Source organism: Ahaetulla prasina, chromosome 4 (assembly GCF_028640845.1).
Source record: "Ahaetulla prasina isolate Xishuangbanna chromosome 4, ASM2864084v1, whole genome shotgun sequence".
Classification (NCBI taxonomy): Eukaryota; Metazoa; Chordata; class Lepidosauria; order Squamata; family Colubridae; genus Ahaetulla; species Ahaetulla prasina.
In genome coordinates, this window is record NC_080542.1 from 48,862,896 (window position 1) to 48,876,491 (window position 13,596).

Here is a 13,596-nt window from a genome sequence, read left to right on the forward strand (position 1 = left end):
GTGAAGTTAGAAAATCCCTAACCCAATAAATCATATTAACAAAACACCCAGTCCTATTGCACCAGTGTGAACATGTTACACCTTGTGCCGGCCCTGCAAGTCCATCATACTACATAGTTATGATGTTATTTCCCTCTTTTTCCTCACTGCTTTGGTTTTTCATTTTTAGTTTTGATAACTGAATTTATTTCATTTTTTAAAAATTCATTAAAATTGTCCAGTTTTTGAATGATAGTAGTCTTACCTTCATTGTGAATGTACTCATCCCAGTCAAAGGTACCATTCCCAGTGAAAGTAAAATTGTCATTCAGAGTGCTGTTGTCAAATGGATCCCTCCATAAGACATCCTGCAGGGAGTCATTGGTGAAGGATGGGCCTAAGGCATCCTGCAGGGTGTTATTGGGAAAAGGTGGCCATCGAACGCACTTGTGTCTCAAGTTCCCCATGAACAGTTGCAGGCCAATGAGGGCAAAGACCGCCAAACAGAACACAGTGAGGATCATCACATCAGCGAGCTTCTTCACAGACTGGATCAAAGCACCCACAATTGTTTTTAGACCTTTTGGGGCAGGGAGGGGGGAGTCAGAGAAGAGAGAGAACAGAAATTTCCATTTGTATAGGCAATCTTCCAATTTCATTTTTTAAAGAAATCTTTTATGAATTATATTTGTTAGCAGAAATATTTCAAGAAAAAATATTTTGAAAAGAATTGAAAGGCTAGTTACAAAATTATGCCATTTTTGCTGTGCTTTAAATTCATTTAATTCTCATAGTTCCAGATGATGACCATATAAAATTTGCCTTCAGTACCAGGAAGCCAACATTCTTCTTTTTACTATAATATTAATTACAGATTTCCTGGTCCAGTAAAGAGGTACGCCTACCTCACTTTTCTACTTGTCTAGTTGATTTGTATAAAAAAGCAAAATCCCTAAAACTATCTTTAGCTTTGTCATCCCCATGATGTACCTGGAATGACAGTGATAGTTTTTAGCGCTCGAAGAACACGGAATGTCCGTAGAGCAGAGACATTGCCCAAGTCTACGAACTCTGTGACATAACTAGAACAAAAAGGGCAGAAAGCTGTTAATATAAAGACAATTTACAGAAGAAATTTCAGAATGTATAAAATTTTTAAAAGTCAGAACAATACTCTTTATTGATCATTTATTTTGAAGAAATCATATAGACCTGTATTAAGTACAAGTATTGCATTCAACAAATGTAAAACAATTCAAGGATTCATTCTTGCTTACTACAATTATAGGCTAAGTTTAACTAAACATGTGAATATCTCTTTAAACGTTTATTTACTTTTACTGATACTTACAAGTGCATATTTTGGTTATTTAACATTATATAATTGTGTTAATTAGGCAAAATCCAACCTGTCTGGATTTTTATTGTATGAAAGTTTTTGAAATATTTTATATATATTTGCAGTTATATATACTGGATTGACATATTTTATTCAAATTTAAATCACATTTGAGCTTTATATGTAGGGTGTCCATTTTACAATTGCCTGTGGGAAATGTGGGTTTAATTTTATACATTCTTAGGGCATTTATTTTAGGTTTGGTCACTGGTTGGAATAAAGAATTTCAAAATTCACCTATTCTTTAGGTTCAACTTGAAAACTACTATTTGTTCAATCTCACACTGGCTCTGCTGAAATCCTGTTGGAATCCTTATATGTTTAGGGCCAATACTTGAAAATCGAATAGCTAGCTATCTAACAGTCAGGATTAACATGCCATCTATCCATCCTTGTGTGAGCAGAAAACTATGACATGCTGGTCCCATTTACTTAATGCTAGCTAGCTGGTAGGTATGGGAATATAGAGAGAAAATATCAGGTTTATGATAATGAAACATATGCAAGAAAACAACTCAGAGAGCACCAAGGATGCCTCATTTCAACCCTGACTACAAATATTCTTTTTTTATTGATATAAGGTTGTATGTATCATTTTTGCTTTTTATATGCTAGAAAAAATGATAATTCAATTTTGAAATAAATTTGTTTTTCACATCATCTTGATAATCATAGGCAGTAAATTAAAGGGAAGCTGAAGAAATGCTGGATAGCACGACAACAGAAAGGAGACAATGCCATCTGCTGCCATCTTCTGTTATATCTATTTAGTTCCCTCCATCCATCCCAAATTAAATACATTGCTATAAAGCACACTCTACCAGGCCAACTTGATTACAGACATCACCTAAACTGTGGCTATGATTTAAATTATATTAAAATATATTTTGACCTAATTTAGATAGAGACCAGCCACATCACCCAGGGACCAGCCTTCATCATTATTTATCAGATTGGGTTGCAATGTATAAGAATAATGGGAGGGGTCAACTTACTAAGGTTTTTTAATTGGCTTTGTTAATTTAGTGTATATTTCTTATTCACTGAGTTCTCCTTCAATTTAATAAGCTGTCAAAAATTCAATTTTTAATTAAAAACTCTAAGGGAACAAACAAGTTACAAACTTACAAAAACAAAACAGTATTTAAAAAATGGCATCAGCTAAGTAAAGCTGTCCTAGCCAGTCATCTAGAGAGCAACTTCCCTTTAATTCTGCTTGGAAATTCAGAAAACAGGATATACTTCCTTAAAAAAATACACTTTGGGGATGAGATTAAAGAGTTGTGGTTTCATGGATTGCTATAACCATATGATATTACAGGGAATTATTTTTTCCATGCTGACCCCCATTCAATTTCCCACGGCTGATTTTCATAAAACACTTGCAGAATGCAACATACGCCATGACGATGACACTGAAATCCAGCCAATTCCAAGGATCTCGCAGGAATGTAAAGCTGTCAATACAGAATCCCCGAGCAAGTACCTTGATCATAGCCTCAAAAGTATAAATGCCAGTAAAGGTATATCTGTGAATAAGCAAGGTTTGATTTTTTTTTAAGTGACATAACAAAACTTTTGCAGTCTATTTTAGTAAAAGCAGAAAAATAAGATAAAATTACAAATAATTTACAGCAGAAGAAAGTTGATTGATATTTATTTCCTAGATGTAATTCCACTTCACAGTTAAAATTTCACTTTCAAAAGCCTTCTAATTTGCAGATATTTAAATATCAAACCTAAAGAATTTCTATTAAAAAATAGACAAAGTAGGACTTCATGGCTTTCCACTATACCTTTTCTACAAGCTAAAAAGACAACTGAAATTTAACAATAATTTTTTCAAACTTGTTAAAATTGAAACAATCAGCAAAATAGACTTTCTTCATACAATTACTTTGATTAACTATCCACCCCGAAAAAGGCCTAAAAAGGGTCAAAATATTTATCCTACCTCCCCTGCTGATGTCATCATATCTTTCCTAAAGTGCATCAGAAACCGGTTGCACAAAAACTGAGTAGCTGATGCTATGTGTGTAAACTCTCCTTTGCAACACTGGGTAGCTTAATTATATTGATGATATATTTTAAAATATTAATAAGGTGATGAATCAATAGATATAATATAGAAAACTTGAGAGCCACTTGGAGCATTGAAAAAGTAGTGGACCTGATACTGAAATTTGCAATCAATTTGATAGCACACATGTGTTTCACCTAGAAAGTTTTATCATTAAAAATGCACTGTAAGCCTTTGTAAAAGATTATATCTGCCTCTTTTCCAAGAAAGTGGTTCCCTTTCCAATACTCTGTCCAAATTCATATTTCATAAAAATACAAAGATATTCTAGGTTTGGGAAAAAAATCTGTTTTATCATCTTTTCCCTCATGCAAACTGTTCACATACTGAATATCTGAAATGTGGGCAAATGTTGGTAAAAGTTAAAGTGATTAGAATTCAGATCACTTGAGTCTTGCGTTCTCTTATGAATTCTTGCCCTTCTGAATTAGTTTTCTTCATCATCCATTATAAGCAGTAAGGACCAGGCATAAAATCATTAAAGATAGAGGGGAAAAAGGAGAATACTTACTCCACATCTTTGGCCCATATTGGAGGGTTACTCAGAGTCATGAAGACACAGTTGGCTAAGATGGTTATCATGATAAACATGCTGAATAATTTGAATGCAAAGTCAAGGAAATGCCTCAGACCTCTAATGAAAATACCCCTTCCCCACAAAATACTTATTTCTTAAGAACTACGTTCTTTGTGGACAGTAGAACCAGAGTCCAAAAAGTCACAGTTCAATGAATTAAACTAAGGCTGTAAACAGAGCTTTGGGCTTGTGCTTGTTTTTTAAAAAAATACCTTTCTGATAGCAAAACAGTTTTTCAAATTAAAGAAAAGTTGTTCAGAAATGTAGCTCATGGCTATGTTCAGTGAAAGAAATCTTGAGCATGCTATTTGAATTTCCCCCTCTTGCTTTCCCTGGTAGCTGCACATAGCAGAGCCCCAAAATACAACTGTCCTTTGTAATGTTATAGAGGATGATGGAGACAGCTGTTAAGTTATTAGTAACCCTAAAAATATAAGTATCTTGAAAAATGTGAGCCAACAAGGATGGTGAAAAGTGATGTAGGAATATGAGATGGAAATGGTGGTGAATTAAAGAAAAGGAAATAATCTAACCAATTTATTGGGTTTTAGATATTGGAAATTATGACTTTTAGACCACTTCTGCACATCATAGCTGGTATTCAGGGTCAGATAAGGAAATGATATAATAAAGTTAATATTAAAAGAAATCCTTGTCAATTATAGGCATAAAATGTATTGCCTGTTCTATATAAAGGTAGATGTCAGAGGGAGAGTTTCGATGGGAGCTCATACACACAGACAGCACTTAAACCAGGGATGGGGAACTATGGCCCTTTTATGACTTAAACTCCCAGAATTCCTGAGCCAGACATGGTGGTTGGAGTTGAAGTCCACAAGTCATAAACGTGTGATAGCTCCCCACTTCTGACTTAAACAAATGAGGGAATTTATTCTAACCACTAAGATAACTATACAAATACAATAGTATGAGCTAAATAGACAAGTGAAATATATTTATAAAATGTAGTAGGTATATTAAATGTGTTGGGAGGGAGTGTGCATGCATACGCATGTGTGCTCATACTTCTTAATTCTCAATTCTTTCTTACTTTGGCTTGTGCTGTATTTTGGCTTCTTTTTTACTTTTTTTAGTGATATCAATGGCTGATAATGGAATATCTGTGGATTCTCCTGACTATTAAACAAAACCTTTAAGCCTTTAATCAGAGGTGGGATTCACTTACCTTCCCTATCAGTTCGCAAATGTGAGCGCATGCACATCGACCTTCCGTGGATGCTCTTTGCTCGAGCAAGTGCCATCCATGCATGTGCCTGGCCTCGAAAACGTGGCTAAATAGGACAGCATTACATCTGGGCAGGTGGGTGGAGCCTCCCACAGTCGTCGCTACCAGTTCATCCGAACCAGACAGAACCGGCTGAATCCCACCTCTGCCTTTTACTCAGTTTTACTAATATTTAAAACTCCTTAAATAGGACACACTCTGATCTCTTGGTCTCTTCACGTGTTAACAAAGTGCTCTAATATATTCTTCCTAGTTTTCCTTCTTCTCTAGGACTGAATCATTGGGTTTGCAAACTATACTTCACTTGTTTACCAGGTGATATTTTATTCAGCAACATGTTCTGCAACATCTGCTATAACACCACCACCCACACCCACACACCTTCCTCTGCTTTTCCTTTTTATACACAGGTCATGTATATGCCATTGTATTGATTCCTTAAAGCAAGGGTCTCCAACCTTGGTCCCTTTCAGACTTGTGGACTTCAAAGCTGGCTGAGGAACTCTGGGAGTTGAAGTCCACAAGTCTGAAAGGGACCAAGGTTGGAGACCCCTGCCTTATAGCATTTCCCCCCTTTTTGCCTATTTGTCATCTTAATAATAATAATAATATTTTAATTTGTATTTAATCTTCTGTTGAGTCATCTGCTTTCCCTAAAATCCTATAACTTTGGCAACTGCTTTCCTTGAGTTAGGTACTTGAATATGCCACAGGAGAGAACATATGTCAAAACAGGTGTTGATGAACAACAGTTTCCAACAAATCTAGCCAGCTTTGTCAGCAGTAAAGGTATTTTACATTTTTTACTGACCACAAGCCCCCAAAACCTCCACCCAAAGTGGACCCATTCCACATCTAGCTCAAGCATTCTGAGGGATATGAATGTATAAGCACTTTGATAGCACCATTCCGGATAGGGTGGAATGGATCCAACATGTAGAGAGCCGGAGTGGCAGTGAACCGGAATATGGTTTTTCCTTTGTTGAGGATAATGTACGTCTGAAGAAAAAAAGAAAAACATCAATCAAATGACAGAGTGACATTATTTCTACTATTAAAGCCACTGCAGACGCAAAATTCAGTGATTCAACCCAGAAGAATAATCATAATTAATTATTGCTTTTAATTGTATAATACCAAATCATCTGTAACTGAAAAAAACAACACAAGTTTGATTTAGAGGGCTGCGACGGGTTCTTGCTGGTTATGCAGATGTCGGCTGATTTTCTTGTTAAATGATGACACAAAATATTGACATTGACTCTATTACTTTCAATCATCTTTTCTATCCAGTCAAATTTTATAAGAGATCACCAACCATATGACAACACTGGTTATTATAAATTCATAAAAATTAAAATCATGATGACTATTTTGTGACAAAATGTCTTTATTAAGCTGCAATGGACATTTTTGAAACTGTATATTACAAACGGAATACTCTCATTATGTATACAAATAGATGTTCATATACAATATACATAATTATCAAAAAGAGTCTTATTGACAATTATATATATTGTATATGAACAGCTATTAATAGAGTTCAACATTTTGGTAATGTCCTGGACTGAGGTTTAATATTACTAAATGTATTTACTAGATTGTAGCTGGTGGAATCTCTAAGAAATAATAGTTAGATGTGGCATAATTTTATCTAATAAGCAGCCATGAATAATTAGCAGTAACATTAGCAGAATATTGGATAGTAAAATACAGAAAAATATTGCTGTTATGATCAAAGTATGCCACCAATAAATGCCACAATTTTTAGTAATTGTAAATGGAAGTATGCAGTCTGAAACATGTAATGGCAGTGCACGTTAGAGTAGAAAGTAAGAAATATATTCATACATTCAAATGAGATAAAAGTAGACGGTTAAGTTTCCAAAGTGATAGTCAATGGATACAAGTACGGTAATATCAAAGAGGGCAATAAGCATTGATCAGCATTTTGAAATACAAACATTTGAAGTAAAGTGGCATAGAAATATCAGTAAAAAATAAACTTATTATTGGTGACAATATAAAAAAATAGTAGTAACATGGAAAAGTATCAGGTTATTGAATTAACTTTTAAACTTCCTAAAGGTTCAAATGTGTAATGTTTCTATGGAATTTTGCATTCAGTTGTTTTTCATGCTTGAATTCTTTTAAATAATTAACTCAGAGATACTTTTTTCATTTGTAGATATAAACACCATTTTTAAAAAAATCTCAATAAAATCTCATTGAATTAGAAGGGGGAAAGTAGAATTGTAGAACTGTGGAACTGGAAGGAACCACAAGGAACATTTTGTTTAACCTTCTGAACTATGGAGGAAAACCAGATTTATTCTCAAGAAGAGGTTGTCCTGCTTCTCCAGTGAGGGAAAAATCTACAAGTGTGTTCTTATATTTAAGTGAAATCAAAGTATCTGCAACTTGTACCTGTTATTTCTGGTCCTAGTTATTGTGGCAATAGAAAATTGCTCCTGTTTTCCCTATAGCAATCTTTGATGTGCTTGCCTTCCTTCCTCTGATATCATGCCTTCCTTCAATTTTCTTTACCTCAAAATAAATACCTTTTACTTCCTTTACACTATCCTCAAGTCCCTATATCAATTACCTATATCTATTACCCTCCTCTGAACTTGATTGACTATCAATATCCTTCTGCAATGGTCCTACCGGGTTTCACCAAAACATAGTACAAGAAATAAGGATTTCATGTCCCTTTAATACTTTTTCCAATGCAGTCCAGTTTATCAGGTCTATCAGCTGCCCTGTGTTTAGCTTTTCCCAAATGTTCACATCCAAGTACATCGCTAATGCTTTTCCAATGTATACTGTATGTGCCCTGTTTTTTTCTCCCTTTTCCTGTTGAAGGACACCTTGTTTCTCTCAGTTCAATCTTGAATCTGTTCAGATTAGGTTGCAATCTTGTTTGTCTCTCTCATTTTAGCCAGACTTCCCAATTTTGTTAATCTGCAAATCTCATAAGATCTCATAAGAAGCATCCACCTCTTCTGATGAGATTTGCAGAAGAGTACCACTCTTGAATGAGAGAGTCATGTAGAGCTATTAATACTAATTGTTATTATAAAAAATTTATTAAAATAAATTACTTAAAACATCAATACCCGTATTAAAAATATGCTAATATTTTTATTTTAATCAGATTGAAAGGATTTTTATGAATACAAAAAATATATTATGAATACAATAAACCATTATACATAAGAGCTGTGGTGGCATAGTGGTTAGAAATATGCAGTATTGCCAGGCTAACTCTGCCCACTGCCAGGCGTTCAATTGACAGGCCTAAGGTTGACTCAGCCTTTCATCCTTCTGAAGTTGGTAATATAAGGGCCCAGATTGTTGGGGATTGCTGATTCTGTAAACTGCTTAGAGAGGCCTTTAAAGCACTTCATAGTGCTTTAATTACACTATTATTATTGCTATTTCCTGTATTTAGTTGTAATTACTACATAACGATGTAGATTTTAACTTTTTAATGTATTTATTAATTACATTTATATGCCATCCATCTCATGATTCAAAACAGCTTTGGGCCCTTCCTGGCTTTCAGCTTTATTAAAGGATATATATTTTGAATTCAGTACCTTTGTGGAACATTAAAAAGAAACAATACCATATGAGCATAGGTAAAAATTCATTATGCGATAGTAGTAGCTTGGCTCCATTTTTAGCCATACCTCTATGGCTTTATTAAAAATTGCAAGGCACAACTGGAAGACTTTGGGATGGAAGTATAGTTTCACTTTTAAATTATATAATAAAATTTCATTCTAAATAATCTCACTCTCAAATAAAGGTAAATCCTTTGTTTTTAATTTTGAATACTGAACAAGTAGGGTGTTAAATCACTTAAATCAGTTGATTGCCAAATCAAGTTTTTTAATAATTTGCGTTATTACAAGAAGGATCTCAATCACATAAAAGGGCAAATATAGCAGTACATTCAATTGAAATATTTCTTGATGTTGGAATCTGGTCTAGGTGTTTTCCCAGAGTTTTAAACTCCTATCAGTTTTCTTGTGATCTTAAAAGACTAGTTTGACCAAAAAAAAAAAAAATACCAAAGAATTTTTAAAATTTTTAGCTGAACCTCATTTTGCTTGAGTGTAAAATGGGGAGGAAACATTTACTCATATGATATGAACTTGTTACATTCTTGCCTACTTTGGTTTAATAGCTGTCAGTTTTAAATGCTTTAAAATATCAATCCAGTTTATAATTTGAGAACAGCAAAATGAAGGTATTATTTGCAAGATAATGCAGTCCCTCAACACTGTCAAACTATTTACTAAGTCTGTACTACTATTAATCTTCTCATTGTTCCCATCACCCATCTCCTTCCACTTACAACTTATGACTGTATGACTGTAACTTTGTTTAAAAGGAAGAAACAGCTGCGATCACACATTGCTCCCAGAAGCACGAAGCTGAAGCCTGAAGGTGACGAATGAGACTTCGTCGAAACGTCGCCAAGACACTTCCAATTTTACACGGGAGAAAACCCGAACAACCAAAGACCTACATATATATATATATATATATATATATATATATATATATATATATATATATATATATATATATATATATACACGCACACACCAAGACAAATTCCTTGTGTGTCCAATCACATTTGACCAATAAAAAATTTGATTCTATTCTATTCTATAATACCACTTCACATTATTATTATTATTATTATTATTATTATTATTATTATTAATAATAATAATAATAATAATAATAATAATAATAATAATAATAATAATAATAATATCATCATAATCATTTACTTTATTATTATTATTTACTTTATTCATTAAACATGAAACTCAGTCAACTGAACATTCAAAAATGTCACAAATACCATTGACTGGTGCTAATGGTTGGTACGGGTTGCTGCCAGCATCCTAGGTATCAACCAAGTACCTTCTTAACATGTACGATGTTCCAAGTAATGCAGTTTTTTGCAGTTCCATTGGTGTTATTGCAAGAAGCTGCAATTTCTTGATGTGTTTTGTAAAATTCTTGGACATGGTACCAAGCGCCCCGATGACAATGGGTATCACTGTTACATGTTTCATCCATAGCCGTGTAGTTTTGATGGCCAGGTTGTGATATTTCATGACTTTTTTTCCAGTTCTTTTTCTTCGATTCTGGCATCTCCTGGTACCACGATGTCAATAAATTGTACGTTTCGGTTTTTGAAAAAACTGAAACCTACAATTTAGTAGTAGTAGTAATAGTAGTAGTAGTAGTAATGGTGGTGGTATTGATCATCACACAGTCAGCCAGATGTTCAGACTGGGTTGGGCATTTTTGTCTACTCATTGAGTCCTTACCAAGAACCTGGGATGTTTGATGGTATTACAGATACTGCTGCAGAATGGAAGCTGTCCCGAATAAAGGTGCTTTCTGTAATTATTATTACTGAACTCTATCTTTCCATTTAACATTTCCTACTTACTTTCTGATCACTGTAAAATGTATCCAAGTCTTCCAGAGGAACTCCAATGAGTTCTGGAGGAGGGTCCCCGTAAATGAGTGGGAGGCCTTTTCCTTGTTCCAAGTCACTGCGGGGCTTCGGCTGCTTATCTTCATCAAGAACCTCCTCATGTGGGTTCTTCAATTTCTCAGCTTCCCGCTCTGCAATCCGTTTCTCTATAGCCTTAAGGGACTCACGGGTAAAAGGGCGTAGGCAGTCCGGACCTGGGATGTAGGGCGCGGCTGCCATCTTTGCATTCTGCTCCTGGATCAATTCTATGCAGAGTCACAAAACAATGGAGGGAAGACTAATGAGAAAAAAGAGAAAAAGTTGAATTTTGCACACCATTAGCAAACTTACTTATGTGATAGCACTGAATGCATTCAGTTACATGTAACTCTTAAAAAGCTTTCTTCTTGGAGTTTTTAACTTCCAATGTACAGGCAGAAAAATAGCAGTAGCATTTCAGTCTATAAAAAGGAATACAATTTTTATTTTTTCCTCATCTGAAAGCTTTTTTGCCAATAGACAGTAAGCACAATATTCTACTACAATGTTCTCCTTGTCGTACTAATTTTTCATTTATAGGGTGCACCAAAGAAAACAAGTCCTAAGGAACCTCTATGTATAAGCCAAAGTGGTACAATCTGTTAGGCTTTTATCATTTCATTTCTATGTATTTTAACTGAATCTATCAACACAGCCAATAGATCAGAGGTGTCAAACTCAAGGCTCGGGGGCCAGATCTGGCCTGGGGGTGCTTAGATCTGGCCTTCGGGGCCACCCTGGAAACAGTGAAGGACTGGCCCATGGTGCTTCTGCCAGTGAAAACAGAGCTTGGGAGCTCCATTTTCACTGGCAGAGGGTTGCAGGAGGCCGTCACAGCTGAAAACGGAATTCGGAAGCCCATTTTCACTGGCAGAGCACTTGGACCGCTACAGGCACTCTGACATGTGGCCACACCCAGCCTGGCCACGCCCATCCCAGCCCCCCAAGGTCAACACAATCCTGATGCGGCCTTCAGTGAAATTGAGTTTGACACCCCTGCATTTGTGTGCATTTGGCATTTCTCACTGTCCTTTGTTTTAAAGCATCAGTCTTTCCTGGTGTAGTGGGGTGGGGGAGAGAAGGGAAGAAAAAAAGGAGGTTTTGGTGGGAAGGAGGAGAGAAGGGGGAATGTGGGAGGAGGAAGGAGGAAGGCGGGGGTTTTCTGTGGGGAAAGCCAAAAGGTAAGATAGGAAGGGATGCCTGTGGAAAAGGAGGCCTGAGAGGATAGGAAAAGAGGCCTAGACAAAGGGAGAAAAAGAGGTCTGACAGGATATGAAAAGAGGCTTAAGGGGCAAATGGAGAAAGAGGCCTGGGAAAAGGAAGGATAGGAGAGGCTTTTGTGAAGTAAGCCTGTGAGGGAGAGAAGGCAATAAGATAGGAGAGGCTTCTGTGGGGCGAGCCTGATGGACAGAAAGAGATAGGAGAGGCTTCTGGGGGCAAGCAGAGGAATGCGCAAAGGAACAGAGCCAGTAGAAGGAGAGCCCAGCAGTGGGGGAGTGGGGAGAGAGAGAGAGAGAGACAAGGGGGAGAGAGAAAGAATGGCCGACCAGCCACCTGAATAGCATCTCATCACGTGACCTGCCTGCTGAGAGGAGATTGACCACCACTCCACTACATGACCCAGGTGAGTAGAGATGCCTGAGCAAGGAACCAGTGTGGACCAGCGACCATACCACGGCCAGGCAAACCCGAACTCAGCGGCCCTTACAGGGGTAGCCCTACACAGGTACACCCCCTGTCCCCACTGGACTATTCTTGCAAAGAATACTGTTGGAGTACTATAAACTATATTGCTATGAACGGCAGCAAAGATTATAAAAAAACAATTTCTTCTACAGAAATTGCACACATATTATTTTAAAAATGTCTCCAAATTTTTCTAGAAGTCTTTGGATTTACAAAACCTGAAAGGCAATTTTATTCTACTCGCAGCTCAAAGTAATTTAATGATACATAGAATGCTATCCCTAATCTGCAAATGAAATCCAGTGAAAGATATACGCATGTAAGGGGGAAAAACATAAAATGGTTTAGTCTTAATTCCTGAATAAAATACTATAAAAATAATAAGCTTTTATAAAGTGCTTACAAGTATTCAATGCATCGTTCGAATCTTTATTCAAATAATAATGTTAGGTGGCTGCAGTCACTACTCCTATAGATACCATTGTAGAAATGAGACAGAGAGAACCAAGTTTTAGCTAACCTCGTGTCAGAAGAAATTTATTCATACCGTAGTTCAAACATTTGGCGTAACTTTATGCCATCTCCAGTTCTCATGTGAAATATGTACAACGGACAAGAAACAAGTAACTGTGCCTTTTGTTTGTGCAAAAGAAAACCAAGCAAAAGGTATTATTACCTTTTACAAAAGGTATTTTACAAAAAAAATTTATTTTACAAAAGGTATTTACAAAAGGTATTGAATATAAATATACAAATAGACTATTGCTTATATATTTTGTATTATAAATATACAAAAAGACTATTGCTAACATAGTGTAAGCCGCCCTGAGTCTTCGGAGAAGGGCGGGATATAAATGTAAATAAATAAAAAAAATAAAAAATAAAAATTATGTAGAAAGAAAAAGGCTTTTCATCACCCAACTTAAGAAATCAGAGTAATAGTGACCTATCACATAAGAAAATTGTCTGTGTCTGAAGTCAGTAAAGGTCATAAAGCTCTTTAAAGACATAAACAACTATATATTTGTGAATATTATGTTGTATCGATGCTAAATTTATGAACCTGACCTATCTA

The 13,596-nt window shown here is 35.7% G+C and overlaps 1 protein-coding gene across 9 annotated transcripts in view; it reads right to left on the minus strand.

Annotated features, from left to right (window-relative positions):
• Nucleotides 1-13,596, minus strand: part of SCN4A (sodium voltage-gated channel alpha subunit 4) — a 146,083-nt gene that overhangs the window by 99,776 nt on the left and 32,711 nt on the right. For 3 of the 9 annotated variants that reach the window (XM_058184081.1, XM_058184082.1, XM_058184083.1), the window contains exons 2-7: nucleotides 10,770-11,062; nucleotides 6,160-6,280; nucleotides 3,970-4,057; nucleotides 2,779-2,907; nucleotides 970-1,061; nucleotides 245-559 (exon numbers count right to left, since the gene is read on the minus strand). In XM_058184081.1, coding sequence (XP_058040064.1) covers nucleotides 245-559; nucleotides 970-1,061; nucleotides 2,779-2,907; nucleotides 3,970-4,057; nucleotides 6,160-6,280; nucleotides 10,770-11,036 — 1,012 coding nt within the window. In that variant the 5' untranslated portion in view covers nucleotides 11,037-11,062. Of the gene's footprint in view, nucleotides 1-244; nucleotides 560-969; nucleotides 1,062-2,778; nucleotides 2,908-3,969; nucleotides 4,058-5,221; nucleotides 5,687-6,159; nucleotides 6,281-10,769; nucleotides 11,095-13,596 lie in introns of those variants that run through there. The other 6 variants (XM_058184084.1, XM_058184080.1, XM_058184088.1 and 3 more) reach the window with 4 other exon arrangements.